The sequence below is a fragment of the Cetorhinus maximus genome, unplaced genomic scaffold (genome assembly GCF_964194155.1).
Source record: "Cetorhinus maximus unplaced genomic scaffold, sCetMax3.hap1.1 HAP1_SCAFFOLD_675, whole genome shotgun sequence".
Classification (NCBI taxonomy): Eukaryota; Metazoa; Chordata; class Chondrichthyes; order Lamniformes; family Cetorhinidae; genus Cetorhinus; species Cetorhinus maximus.
Window position 1 is genome coordinate 47,431 of NW_027596617.1, and position 15,007 is coordinate 62,437.

Genomic DNA, 15,007 nt, shown 5'->3' on the forward strand with positions numbered 1-15,007 from the left:
TGGATGCCCAGTTTTGAGTTGCTAGATCTGTTCGAAAACTATCCCATTTAGCACTGTGGTAGTGCCACACAGCACGATGGAGGGTATCCTCAGTGTGAAGCCGGGACTTTGTCTCCACAAGGACTGTGCAATGGTCACTCCTTCCGATGCTGTCATGGACAGTTGCATCTACAACAGGTAGATTGATGAAGATGAGGTCAAGTAGGTTTTTCCCTATTGTTGCTTCCCTCACCATCTGCTGCAGGCCCAGTCTAACAGCTACGTCCTTTAGGACTTGGCCAGCTCAGTCTGTGGTGGTGCTACCAGGCCACTCTTGGTGATGGACATTGAAGTCCCCCACCCAGAGTACATTCTTTATCTTTGCCGCCCTCAGTGCTTCCTCCAAGTGGTGTTCAACATGGAGGAGCACTGATTCATCAGCTGAGGCTGGGGGAAACAGCAGCACATGATAGTCAGCAGGAGGTTTCTTTATCTATGTACTCAGTCTAATTGAACAGGTGAATTCAGATGGATAAGGGATAGCAGAACTACAAGGAATACACTGGAAATACACAGGGAAAGAGTTAGGGAGCCATTTTCCACTCACTCCCATAATTAGAATCATGGTAATGGTTTGGTAACAGACCAACAAGACATGTGATGTTTACAGAGTTGCTCCAGTCCTTTAAAAGGGAACCTGACAACTCCTTAAGAGAAGGGGTCATTTCCAGTTTTTGATTAAATTTCCAGTGAGTTGAGATTGTGATATGCGCTACTACAATCTTAATTGTTTAATTGCCTTAGGGAGTTAGAGAGAAATTTCACAAAATTGTTCCCAAATTTCCCACATTTGACTGTAAGCTGTGACCAAGGAGGCACCACAGACAAATCCTAACCCGCCCTCACGGTCACTTTCCATAGGGAGTGTGGACCTCGGCTGCACCCAAAGACGTGAGGATCAATTCTCGCACCCACACTGTCAACGACTGCTGCTCCAGCTCAGATCACAAATCAAACTAACTCCTGTGTAACTAAACCTCAGCCATCATGGAGAGAGAGGGGAACCTTCATTTATAAAGATTGGGAGCAGGATCCAGGAGCACAGGAACACAGGGGACAGGGAGTAACATCAATACCTGAAAACCAAAGCAGATGGTTGGAATCGCATTAAACACGGCCATCCAGGAGGACGGGCTGAGGAGAAGGGGAGAAGAAAGGGTTAATATTACTGACAGCTCTACAAACCTTTTATAAAACTAGTACATTCTTCCCCCTCATTCTACATTCATTGCCTGACTCTGGACGATAAGAAATCAGACAACACTTTGGGGGTCTCATTGTCCTCAGTGCCCACTACAGGGCACAAGCTGGGCTCTTGTTCTCCAGTGTAATCACCCACATGCCCGCCACTCAAGTCGAGACAGCGTCCAGGCAAATGACTTGGCTAAGATCAGTAATTCAGGTTATGTAGAATCACCACACACACTATTCCTGCATAAAGGAGAGAACCGTGCCACTCATGGCATCAGGCCATTCGGCCCATTGCTGGTACTTTACTAGAACAACCCTAGACTACACCTGATGCTCTAGCCTCTCCCCACAGCCCTCTAATTTCCTGTTTCTATTATGCATCTGGTTTTACTTTAAAACATGCAATGGTTTCTGCCTCAAACAGTCCGTGTGCTAAAGCCTTCCATTTCCCAACAATCTGCGAAATAGATTTCTACCAGCCCCTCATCACTCAATGACTTCTTCTTTCCTCTTTCACAGGATATGGACATCGCTGACTAGGTCAGCATTTATTGCCCATCTCCAATTGCCCTTGACTGGTTTAAATTGATGACTCACCAGCCCCATGAAGAAATACTATTTACCTAATACTAACTAAACCCTTCTTCAACCTCAAACTGTCTGCCTCAAATGTTTCCCAGATTATGACAGTGATGAAAGTGGCTGTAAAGAGCTTTGAGACATTGGAAATTTGTGGAAGATGTGATATTCCCCCTCCCCACTTCAGTACAAGGCCATGTTGAAACCACATCACGCACACACCACCAGGTCAGCAGCTTTCATAATTCTGCCTGGGAAAACAATTTGTAGGCCCCACCCATCACCGGGGCTCCACTCGCCTGCGGCTTCATATCTCTCTGAGGCCTGGTTGACAGCCTCCCAGCTGCGAGGCATTGACCGAGCGGGACTGACCGCTTTTCCCACCTCCTCTTCTGGTAAGGAAATGCCTCTCCAAGGCAGGATTATCTCAGGTGCCTCAAAGCGAGAGGAAAGGTTCCAGTTAACACAACTACTGAGCCAATCCATCTAACTTGCCCCAAGGGTGATAGGGTAGGCCTCCATTTAGGAAATGTCCACAATGGACAAGACATGACTCTGTAGCCAATCATTCCATTGAGCAACAGCCCCATGAGTGTTCATGACCTCGGCACCATTGAAATCATGACCCAAGACCAAAAAGTCAATGAGCAACATGGGCAGGCCATACTGAAGAGTTTTTCTCAATAAATAAGCATCTGTGACAAGCTGGTCACTGAGCAGCCAACACTTACCGGGTTGGGATATCGCCGATATTGATACCTTGATCTGGCCAGATGTACTTAACGATAACTATGATGGTCACATACCAAGTCCCCAACACACTCAGGGTACTAAAGGCAGACAGAGAGAAAACAATCAAAACAGGTCCAACATTGGCTGTGTGCATCCTCCTATAGGGTAGGTGGCTAATGGGCTGCCTTAAATCCAAAGCTCCAACGGAAATTTTAGCTTTGAAGCGCTTCAACATCCCTTTACAAACTTGTTGGGCTGCTGTTGGAAGGAACGAAAGCTCTGAGGAATGATACACTTTGTATTTCAGATACCTCGGATTTGACAACTCTCAGAAATTCATCGTGACTGTCTCAATTTTTGAGCCTCATTCACGATCTCACAAATCTCACAATTTTGCTTTTTTCTAAACACAATCACCCATGGAGGCTGTGACTTCCCCCCACCCAAGGTTTACAGGGACAACAGTTCTGGCAGGTCAGGAGAGTCCAGCCTGGGATGCGTGCAGCTGACAACGATTACCCTTTCCAAGTAATCAGTTGGCTCATGCAATTGTTTGAAAACTGGGGTTGAGAAATTTCCCAGGGCATCCAAGAAAAAGGTCGCAAAGAGGAGAGGCAGAAAAACACAAGGAGGAAGAAAAGCCAAGTTCCCCACTTAGCTTCAACTAACTGGTGTCAGAGCCACACCAGGAGCTGACAAGATCGACTCTCAAAGCAATAGGGAACTGAGACATGACCCTTGCCATAGAGGCAGCAATGACACCAGGAAAACTTTGGACAAGTGAGAGTAGAGATCGGATGGCAGTGGGAGGGATTGATGGTAAGCTGAGGAAGTGATACTGGTTTTTTCCAGAGGAACGGTGCCTAAACACTTAGGGCAGGAAAGGTGAGGAAATGGGTGGAGAGAAAAGGAGATCAAAGTGAGTCTTGAAGAAATTAGCTTTGAAAAGGCTGGTGGGAGATGAAGGAGACAAAAGCCATAAGATGGAGTGGGGGATTGGGGATAGGATTGAAGAGCAGGAATGATCAACATCAGAGAGGCAGCCACACATATGCTCTCAACCGTTTGAGATGAAGAAATCAATGAGTTCCTCAGGCTTGTTAAAGAGAGGGGAATTAAAGGAGACTATTTGTCAGCAGTAACTGGTTGTGGGATGTTCACCATTCAGAAACAGTCGGTCACAAGAACAATAGTCGTATGAGTTTGTCATGTCAGACTAAAGAGGCCAATGGTGGGAGCAAATGGATTAGAGATGGAGACAGTGACTGATGCAAACAAGGTCTTTGGAACTGTTCAGTAGGTCATGTGCAGCCACAGGATCATTGTGGATAGAGGACCAGAGGAGGGAGAATTTGGGAGTCAGAACAAGCTGGTGAGATAGATGGAGGGGAAGATACATGTAAGGGAGAAAGCATGGATATGTGTTAAGATTCCTGAGAGATGGCACAGTCGAAGGGTGACCTTTTGTATGGCAGGGTGGTGGGGAAATAGAGGTTAAAAGGTAGGAGAGAAAAATAATGGAGGGAAGAGAGGGGGGACTTTTTATTAGAAGTCCTTTATCATCCAAAGTGGGGAGAATGGAAAATGGTGAGCAATCCCTCAGATTAAACACAGTGGGATTTGGTCACTCTGCTTGAGCCATCTGGCAGACAGGCTTCTGAAGGGCAAGTCCGGGATCATCAGATTTTCTTCCTCACACAACATGGGGATTCGGTTAGGATGGGATAATGGAGGGAGATGTTGTGAACTGTATAGATTACCTTGTCACACCCCCATCCTTTTGCATCTACCCCTCAAAGCCACTTGCCATGGCATGGGCTGAGGTTCAACATGAGACCTTACAGGATTGTTTCACCTACTGGCACCAGGTCATCAATAGATCAAGGTGGTGAAAGCACTTACCTGGCATATTTCTGGAATCCAATCTCTTTGGGAATGGAGAGGGGTAGGATGACCAGAACAGAGATGACTGAGATGGTGAACTTGCGGTCACTATACCAATGGCTGTTGACTGAAGCATCTCCCTCAGGTGTGTGCATCAATGCCCCAATTACTGCAAAGCAAAGCATTCAGAACCTTTTCCATACTGAATATTTCCCTTTCACTCAACAGGTTGCTTAACATTATTTTAGAGTTAAAGGACAACATGTGAAATAGAGGTACAGAGCAAGTCTCTCCACTCGTCCAAAACAAATTCCTCACATCACATTGTGCATGATGTAGTGTTCAATTGTACCCCGGGTCTAAGGGTGTTCTCAAGCATATATTCAGATCAACGCCCCACTTAATCCATACGAAGAGGTCTCACTGCATGGGTATTTACCAACAGTCTATAACAAAGCTCTCTCAATACATCCACACGTGATCAACATAGCCTAAAACATATTATCTAGTAATTTATCACATTGTTTGTGGGATCTAACTGTGTGCAAATTGGTTGCCATATTTCCTTCACAAAAAAGTACTTAATTGAGCAGAGTGTGCTTTGGAATGTTCGGAGGTCTTGACCCTGTAGAAAAGCAAGTCTGTTTTTCTTTTGCTGTTACACAAAACATTGTGTTCCAAGAAGACTTTGATTCAAAACCAGTCCCAGTGAGCAATGCAACAAAGCATTTGGTTCTTCCAAACACACCCCGAACCCCTGCCCCACCCTGCCCCCGGAACCCCCATCCACCCTGCTATCCCCACCGCCGCTCACCTACCCCACCCCTCACCCCGATGTCCTCTCTCATTTTTGCTTGGTCCTCAAAATTTTCACCTTATATTCAACTGACAAGCACAGAATCTGATTATAACACCTTTATCTGCAGTCTGACAATCTTACATTTGCACAATGTAGCTCAGTTATACAGTGGCTAGTGGATTGATAACAGTGTTTAGTTCAACACTGGGTAGCGGATTGATAAGTGTTTGGTTTTACAGAAAATGCTGGAGATACTCAGCAGCTCAGGCAGTGTCTGTGCAGATGGAAGCAGGGTCAATGATCATTCATCACAATCTGAAATGTTAATTCTGTTTCTCTCTCCACAGATGCTGCCAGGCCTGCTGAGTGTTTCCAGCATTTTGTGTTTTTATTTCAGATTTCCAGCAGCCGCAGTATTCTGCTTTTGTAGCTTTACAGTGGATCGGTAACTTTGCAGATTGATTCATGTAAAACCAGGCAGCATTGTTCCAGCCTGCAGGTGCTCCAACATCTTCCACCAGATAAGATTGTTTCCACCAGTCCCTTCGCAGTCAGCGAACCCCAACTCTCCCTTCACAACCCCACCCCTCTCCCCACACAGCAATACAAACAATGTTTGTGATCAGGAGCAGCTATGTGTGTGTTGACTGTAAAGCTGTGCGTGCTTATTGTCCTGTAACAACAATCACAAAAACTACTCTGCATGCCTGCTTATTTCAGAACCCGTTCACCAGTTACTCTCAAAACCTCTGGGCGAGATCAACAGCTTGGGGGTTGACCTCAGCATCACTGGGATTCTTCTCCCCAGAGCAGAGAAGGTTAAGGGGAGATTAACAAGGGTGTTGCCAGGACTGGAACTTGCAGTTATGAGGAAAGGCTGGGGTTGTTCTCCTTGGAACAGAGGAGGCCGAGGGGAGATTTGATTGAGATGTACAAAATTAGACCATAAGACATAGGAGCAGAAATTTGGCCATTCGGCCCATCGAGTCTGCTCCGCCATTCAATCATGGCTGATAAGTTTCTCAACCCCATTCTCCCGCCTTCTCCCCGTAACCTTTGATCCCCTTACCAATCAAGAACCCATCTATCTCGGTCTTAAATACACTCAATGACCTGCCCTCCACAGCCTTCTGTGGCAATGAATTCCATAGATTCACCTCTGGCTAAAGAAGTTTCTCCTCATCTCTGTTCTAAAAGGTCTTCCCTTTACTCTGAGGCTGTGCCCTCGGGTCCTAGTCTCTCCTACTAATGGAAACATCTTCCCCACGTCCACTCTATCCAGGCCTTTCAGTATTCTGTAAGTTTCAATCAGATCCCCCCATATCCTTCTAAACTCCATCGAGTATAGACCCAGAGTCCTCAAAAGTTCCTATGTTAAGCCTTTCATTCCTGGGATCATTCTTGTGAACCTCCTCTGGAGCCTCTCTTGAGGGGGTCCTGGATAGAGTGGATATGGGAAGGGTCTATTTACTTTAGCAGAGAGGTCAGTGACTAGGGGGCATAGACTTAAAGTAATTGGTATAAAGATTGGAGGGGTGATGAGGAAACATTTTTTCACCCAGGGGGTTGTGGGGGTCTGGAACTCACTGCTTTAAAGTGTAGCAGAGGCAGAAACCTTAACTCATTTACAAGGTGTCTGGATATGCACCTCAAGCACCGTAACCTGCAGGGCTACGAACCAAATGCTGGAGAGTGGGATTAGGCTGAGTGGCTTGTTTATCGACCGGCACAGACACAATGGGCCAACTGGCCTCTTTCTGTGTCGTAAACTTTCTATGATTCACTAAAGGTGTTCAAAAATGATAAAAGCTTTCGATATAGGGTGACCAGATTTTCAACAGTCTAAACCGGGACACGTTGAAAAACCTTGGGAAGGTAGGGCTCTGAGGATTGGCATGTTGAGCAACCAATGGCAGGAGTCTGGGGGAGGTGCAGTTGAAGGTAGGGGGTCACATGATGACATATCCTGGAATACGTCCAGCCGGTTGGGAACTTATTCCGTTGATCTTGAGTCACCAAGTGTCCAATCAATTTAATTTTAACTCAGCATCTCTGCCATTGGAACACACTTCAGGCCATCAAAGAACCATTTCAATCCTTCTTTAACCTGCTGTAATTTTACATATTGCATGCTACTCTACTTCAGCAGAAACAATATGCAGTGAAATTATAGTAATTATGAGTTAACTTAGAACAGCATTGTCAGCAATGCAGCTTGTTAATTACAGTTGAACATGAATAGATTGCATTAGCAGGCAGCCAGAGGATTGCATTTACAAGCATTTACCATTTATCACTGAAATTCATTTCCTCAAACGTACACATCTGTACCTGGTAATAGGTGCATCATGAGTATTAAATACTTGGGTTACAATTTGTACCCCCAATCCTCGTTTAGTGATGATTTTAAAAAATTCTTTCATGGGATGAGGGTGTCGCTGGCAAGGCCAGCATTTATTGCTCAATCCTAATTCCCCTTGAACTGAGTGGCTTGCTCGGCCATTTCAGGAGGCAGTTAAAAGTCAACCATATTGCTGTGTGTCTGGAGTCACATGTAGGGCAGACCAGGTAAGGACGGCAGATTTCCTTCCCTAAAGGACATTAGTGAACCTGATGGGCTTTTAAACAGTTGTTATGGTGACCATCACTGAGACAAGGTTTCAATTCCAGATTTATTGAGTTTTTATTCCACCAGCTGCTGGGTGGGATTTGAACTCGTGTCCCCTCAGCATTAGCCTGGGCCTCTGGATTATTAGTCCAGTGACATTACCACTACACCACCATCTCCCACTAATGGATTGATTTGCTTAATCAATCAAATAATTCGAAAGTTTAATGGAAGATTAATTGTGCGAATGAGATATCTGCAATGAACATTCCGCTGGGCTGCTCTAGAGGCCAACCAGGTCAATGGGAGGGATCACCCTAACCTGCAACACGACTGACAGCTCCTGACAGCCACTTGGATGGCACATTGGGGACGTGACTTCTGGAGCAGGAACCAGTGGGGTTGGCAAGGGAGAGGGCTGAGAGGCGGAGCAGTTATAGGGCACCAGCAGCAGGTTGGGTTGAGCGGCACGTGCCATGACATCAGGCCCCGGGCCAGTGACTGGGTGCTGAAAGGACGTTTCAAAGATGTCACCAACAATGGAGCTGTTGGCGCCAAAAAGGTCACGATAACATCCTTGGCCTGAACTCCGGCTCTTCCCAGCTGTACAGCAACGGTGGCAGCCATTGCTAAAGCGCTGAAGGATCCATAATGGAGCTGGCCCCAATTCCCAGGGTGCAAGGGCGTTTTGTGGCTGATAGTAAATTGAACCCAGTAGATGGGTTAAAGAGTAGGGCCCTCAGCGGAGCTGAAAACTGGAAAACTGTCGGGACACTGGGTCGCTTCATGAGAAGCTGGGGCCATCCAGCCAAACAGTGAGGTTGCTCACCCTGTTTTGAAAGAATAAATAAGGAGAAACTGTTTCCAGTGGCGATAGTGAGTAACCAGAAGGCATGGTGTTAAAGTAATTGCCAAAAAGACCAGCGTGAAAGGAGGAGAATGGATGAAAATTTGAAAAGGTAAGACTGTCAGCACTGTGGGAACGGAGCAGGGGAGCGGAAGGAGTTGGATAGCTCTTTCAACAAACCACATAGACATGCTGAACGGCCTCCTACAGTACTGCAAGATTCGATAAATGCCTATTGCGGACTGTTGAGGGACTGGGCTGAGACTGTGAACTCATATTACAGACAACCCCCATGGTTAGAGAGCAGGCTTTCACTCATCAGCCCAAGGTGGCTTTAAGCTTCGCCCAGTCCCTGCTCCATCGTCTGCCCACAACGATATTTCCCCGCCATGGCTGATAGGCTAATGCACCCATTCCATACTCGCTCACTCACTCTTGTCCAGCTGATCTCCAATGATGATTAAGAATGCGATGCAGGTGCCAAAGGTGTAAACAGCGATGAGGATGTCACAGATGGTGCCAACCACTTGTCCACAAGCTGCCCGCACCACCTCCTGGTAAGTGGCCTTGCTGCTGGCCTGTGAGCAGTAAGCCAGAATCACCAGCCCAGCGATTATAAACAACACTAAACACTGCAAGAAATAAAACACAGGGTTTGCTTTGTCCAAGACGAAGGTGAAATCCATCATAGCAAAACCACAGCAACAGCTTTTAAAAAGCTAGGATTTGGTACAAGCATGAGGGGTTTTGTTAGAGTACAGAGGGAGAAACTGTTACCATTAACAGGAGGATTGGTAAACAGAGACCACAGATTTAAGACAATTGGCAAAAGAACCAGAAGACATGAGAACTGAAACAAAAACACAAGAGTGTTAAATTCCTCAATGGTTTTCCTCTCCCCATCCCAGTAACCTCTTTCAGTGCAACATCCCTTTCAGAACTCCGCATTCTTCCAACTCTGGTTTCGATTCTATCCCCTACTCCCTTCACCCCCGCCATGATTGCCAGCCCTGCACCAGGCTCTGGAATTCCCTCCCGAAATCTCTCTACCTCAGACACATTCCTTAAATCTTACCTTTTTGAATAAGCTTTTGTTCCTTATCTCTCATGTTGCTCAATATCATTTTTTAAAAAAAATTCATTCACAGGATGTCGGCCTCACTGGCTAGGCTAGCATTTATTGCCCATCCCAATTTGCCCCTGTGGTGGTGGTGAGGTCCCTTCTTGAACTGCTGCAGTCCATGTGGTGTAGGTACACCCAGAGTGCTGTTAAAGTGGGAGTTCCAGGATTTTGACCCAGCGACAGTAAAGGAACAGTTTCGGTCTCATATTTAAGGCAGGGTATACTTGCATTGGAGGCAGTACAGCTAGATTGGTCACTGGGATGAGAGGGCTGTCCTATGATGAGAGACTGAGTAAACTGGGTCTACCTTCTTTGAAGTTCATAGGAATGAGAGGTGATCTCATGGAAACATTCAATATTCTGAAGGGGCTTGACAGGGTAGACTCAGAGGTTGTTCCCCCCTGGCTGGGGAATCTAAAACACGGGGGCACAGTCTCAGGATAAGGGGCTGATCATTTAGGACTGGGACGAGGAGAAATTTCTTCACTCAAAGGGTTGTGAATCTTTGGAATTCTCTATCCCGGAGGGTTGTGGATGCTCCATTGTTGAATGTATTTAAGGCTGGGATAGACAGATTCTTGGTCTGACAGAGAATCAAGGGATCTGGGGAACAGGCAGAAAGTGAAGTTGAAGCCCAAGATCAGCCCTGATCGTATGTCAGGCTCAATGGGCCAAACAGTCTACTCCTGCTCCTATTTTTTATGTCCTTATGGCAGAGCGATATAGTTTCAGGCCAGGATAAAATTCCAGTGAAAGACCCCGGAATATTTTACTGTGTTAAGGGTGCTACACAAACACAGGGCATTGTCAAATGTCCCTAATGGGGGCTGTTGATGCAGCTCCTGCCTTCAGTTGAAGACGCTCCGTCAGTAGTGAGGACATGCTCGACATGACACCTCTCTCTTGTGGATGATGGCTGACCCGCTGTTCATTTTGGAACTGTGCCTACCAAAAACAAGGAGCAAGCAGCTGAGGAACCAGCAGGAACAGATCTGACCCTTTGGCAATAGTCTCTGCTTTGCACACCTGTCATAGAAAGCATCAGCCAGATTATTAACAAGCTGTGAGGTGTGTTGGCAGGGGTGGGGGGGAGAACAGCTGAGCACTCAGAGGGCCACCCAAACCCACCAGACACAAACATCCCACTGGACGGCAGCTCAGTATTCCAAGCTGGAATTTCAGTCTCCACTTACTGGGACTGTCTGGAGCAAGATTTGAATGTAGTACTTTCAAATTCGAGGATTCCTGTCCGAAACTAACATTGAGCTAAAGGTTGGCTCCTATACTGGAACAATGAACTAGTGCTGGCAGACCATCACCGGTGGTAATGGACACAATATCTATATCACCCCACATTAAACACTCATGGTTCTCCCATCGTAATTCCTGGGTAAGGATTAGGATGGAGGAATGTGCTGAGAGAGGAGCAAAATCCAGGTGTTCTCCAACAGCCCACTTCAAATTTGTGTTCTCCCCACTACCTCGTGCTCCTGTTCAGCAGCCAGGGCACCAGGGTAGATTGGTGTTTCACACTCAGCCATTTCTGGTATTCTCTGTGGAGAAGTTCCAGGTTCACTCACTCACTGGCTCTTGTTAACAGCACAGATTAGGCTGGAAGAGACATGAAAGAAGGGTGCCAAGAACCAACTCTGTACAGATCGAGTGGCCAGGTTTTAACTAGCTCACCAGCTGCAGGACGATCCCAGCCACCACTCCCCCAGCCACAAAGAAGGCGTAGGGAAAGTTGAGTAGCCCCGCACCGAGCGCGGCATTCACCACGATGAACACAGCCCCGTAGGCTGGCGTGCCTCCTTCCCGCTTACTGCTGCTCCTCAGCCGCTCGGTAGTCAGTGGGTTCCGCAGGAGGCTGGCCTCTTCCCCAGCCTCAGTGTGGCCCCAATCCTGCCGGTCACTGTTCACTGTGGCTTCGCAGTAGGCCATCCCCACACACCGCCCACGGCTTCGACCAAACAGGAAAAGCCACAGTCTTGAGCTCTTAGTCAGCCAGCCAGCAAGGCAAAGCTGTCGACAGCTTAAACTACGTCAGACCGCAAACCTTCAAACCATCCAAGGAGAAGTGAAAAGTACAGACTTCCTCTTCATTTATTCAGCCTCAGCATCTAAAATAAAGTTGGAGGGGAGAGACAATGAAAACAAAAATTTGTTAAACCAAAGAACATGATGCACAGTTTATCCCCCATCCCTAATTATACAACACTAAAGCCATTCTTCTAACAGTATCATCTTGGCTCAGTGGCTGACAGTGTCACCTGAGTCAGAACAGCATCAGTTCAAGTCCCAGTCCAGACACACTCCAGGCTTCCACTCTAGTGCAGTGCTGAGGGAGTGCAGCACTGTCAGAGCGAGGCACCGTCTTCTGGATGAGACACAAAACCTGTAAAAGATTTTGCAGCCCTATTTGGGAAAAAACAGAACAGCTTGCCCTCCAGTGAGTTGGTCAATATTTCTCACTCAACCAACATCCTTAACAGATAATTGGACATTGCACATATCAGCTGCTGCATTTCTTACATTTAAGTGACTACATTCAAAAATATTTAATTGGTTATGAAGAACTTAGCACAAATAAAAGGTGCTGTGGAATACAAGTTTTCTTTCTAATTAACACAATAAATGCAATACTGCAGCTGAGATAGTTTTAATAATCTGCTGAGCCACTCGCAGCATGTGAGCAAACATGTGATGCCTATCTCAGTACGGTTGTGCAATGGGAACCAGTGGTTACCAGTACACACCCGATGCAACTTAAAAGAGTAATATTGCTTGGGCTGCTCAGATTTCCAACAAAGAATCACTAACTACATCTGATATAAATATGTACCCAGCAGAAAAAAAAAGCCAGATGAATGTATTTTAAAAAGGGACAAGATGTAAAATGATGATGCCACCAATGCTGCCAGACCTGCTGAGTTTTTCCAGATAATTCTGTTTTTGTTTTGGATTTCCAGCATCCGCAGTAGTTTTTTGTTTTTATCAAGGTGCAAAATGGAATGGGCAAGGTCCCTTATGAGGAAAGGCTGGACAGGCTAGACTTGTAGAATTTAGAAGAGTAAGAGGCAACTTGATCGAAACCTTTGAGATTCTGTGGGGCCTTGACAGGGTGGATGTGGAAAGGATGTTTCCTCTTGTGGGAGAATTTAGATCTAGGGATCACTGTTTAAAAATATGGGGTCACCCATTTAAGACAGATGAGGAGAGTATTTTTCTCTCAGAGAGGCGTGAGTCTTTAGACCTCTCCCTCAAAAGGTGGTGGAAGCAGAGTCTGAATATTTTAAACCCAGAGCTCAATAGATTTTTGGGGAGGCAATGGCGTAGTGGTATTGTCGCTGGACTAGTAATCTAGAGACCCAGGGTAATGCTCTGGGGACCTGGGTTTGAATCCTGAATTCAATAAAAGTTCTGGAATTAAAAGTCTAATGATGTCCATGAAATGATTAGAACCCCATCTGGTTCACTAATACCCTTCAGAGAAGGAAATCTGCTGTCCTTACCTGGTCTGGCTTACATGTGACTCCAGACCCACAGCAATGTGGTTGACTCATAACTGCCCTCTGAACAAGGGCAATTAGGGATGGGCAATAAATGCTGGCCTAGCCAATGGCACCCACACCCATGGATGAAGAAAAGCAACAGGGTGACAGGTTACTGGGGGTCAGCAGGGATGTGGAGTTGAGGTTAAAATCAGGTCAGCCTTTGAGTGAAATTTTACGACCCCCACCCGACACCCCCCCCCCCCCGCCTTTCCAAACCCCACCCGACACCACCCCACCCGACACCCCCCACCTTTCCGAACCCCACCCGACACCCCCCTCCCTTTCCGAACCCCACCCGACACCCCCCTCCCTTTCCGAACCCCACCCGACACCCCCCTCCCTTTCCGAACCCCACCCGACACCCCCCTCCCTTTCCGAACCCCACCCGACACCCCCCTCCCTTTCCGAACCCCACCCGACACCCCCCTCCCTTTCCGAACCCCACCCGACACCCCCCTCCCTTTCCGAACCCCACCCGACACCCCCCCCTTCCCAAACCCCCCCTTTCCAAACCACACCCGACACCCCCCCTTTCCAAACCCCCCCTTTCCAAACCACACCCGACACCCCCCTCTTCCCAAACCCCCCCCTTTCCAAACCCCACCCGACACCCCCCCCTTCCCAAACCCCACCCGACGCCCTCCCCTTTCCAAACCCCACCCGACACCCCCCCCCTTTTCCAACACCACCAACCCCCGCACCCCCCTTTCCAAACGCCACCGAGACGATTACCTGCGGAAAGCTGCAGATTCGATGAAGCCGCACGGATAACTCTCACTGACTGCCCGCTGCCGCTGTGTCACATGATCGCCGGGGTGCCCCGGGGGGGGGGTGGTGGTCGGGTGGTCCTCCCACGTGACTTGAGCTGCCGCGGTGGACACCGGGAACCCGTCACGACATGCCGGGAGTTGTAGTGCATGTGCGACTCCGCTCTGAGGTCCTCTGGCGGTTGGGAGGAGTCATTGCGGAAGCTGGGAGTCTGTCATAATCAGGTCGCAGTTTCTTTTCTCTATAAAACAAAAATAAAAATACCTGGAAAAACTCAGCAGGTCTGACAGCATCTGCGGAGAGGAACACAGTTAACGTTTCCAGTCCGTATGACTCTTCAACAGAACTAAGGAAAAATAGAAAAGAGGTGAAATATAAGCGGTGGGACAGGTAGAGCTGGATAGAGGGCCAGTGATAGGTGGAGATTGCCAAAAGATGTCACAGACAAAAGGACGAAGAGGTGTTGAAGCTGGTGCTTTGGAAGAAGGAGACATTGGAAAATTTGCAGACTGGCTAGTTAGATGGCAGATTAACTTTAACATAGATAAATATGAGGTGATGCTCAATGAAAACCTCTCATAATTATGAACATATCTGTTAGGTCTTCTCTTTGCCTAGTTTGTTCCAATGGAAAAAACTCCCTTTCCAGAAGTATGTCTTCCTAACTAAAGGTCATTAGCCCTACGATAATCCTAGTAAATCTCTTTTATTCATGGGATGAGTGTCACTGGCAAAGCTAACATTTATTGCCCATCCTAAATAACCTTTGAGAAGGTGGTGTTGAGCCACCTACTTGAACCAGTGCAGTATAAAGGGTTAACAGAATGGACATGTTAATCTATGGGGGACATGATGGTGTGGCTCTGATGTCAGGCATGATGGA

At 47.2% G+C, this 15,007-nt stretch overlaps 1 protein-coding gene across 3 annotated transcripts in view; it reads right to left on the reverse strand.

Annotated features, from left to right (window-relative positions):
• The window catches only part of LOC144674475 (sodium-coupled neutral amino acid transporter 7-like), a 31,116-nt gene extending 16,943 nt beyond the window's left edge, over positions 1-14,173 (reverse strand). For 2 of the 3 annotated variants that reach the window (XM_078535812.1, XM_078535810.1), the window contains exons 1-6: positions 14,089-14,173; positions 11,489-11,922; positions 9,113-9,311; positions 4,444-4,594; positions 2,541-2,639; positions 1,116-1,173 (exon numbers count right to left, since the gene is read on the reverse strand). In XM_078535812.1, the coding sequence (XP_078391938.1) occupies positions 1,116-1,173; positions 2,541-2,639; positions 4,444-4,594; positions 9,113-9,311; positions 11,489-11,743 (762 nt within the window). In that variant the 5' untranslated portion in view covers positions 11,744-11,922; positions 14,089-14,173. The remainder of the gene's footprint in view (positions 1-1,115; positions 1,174-2,540; positions 2,640-4,443; positions 4,595-9,112; positions 9,312-11,488; positions 11,923-14,088) is intronic. The other variant, XM_078535811.1, reaches the window with a different exon arrangement.
• Positions 14,174-15,007: the final 834 nt, after the last annotated feature.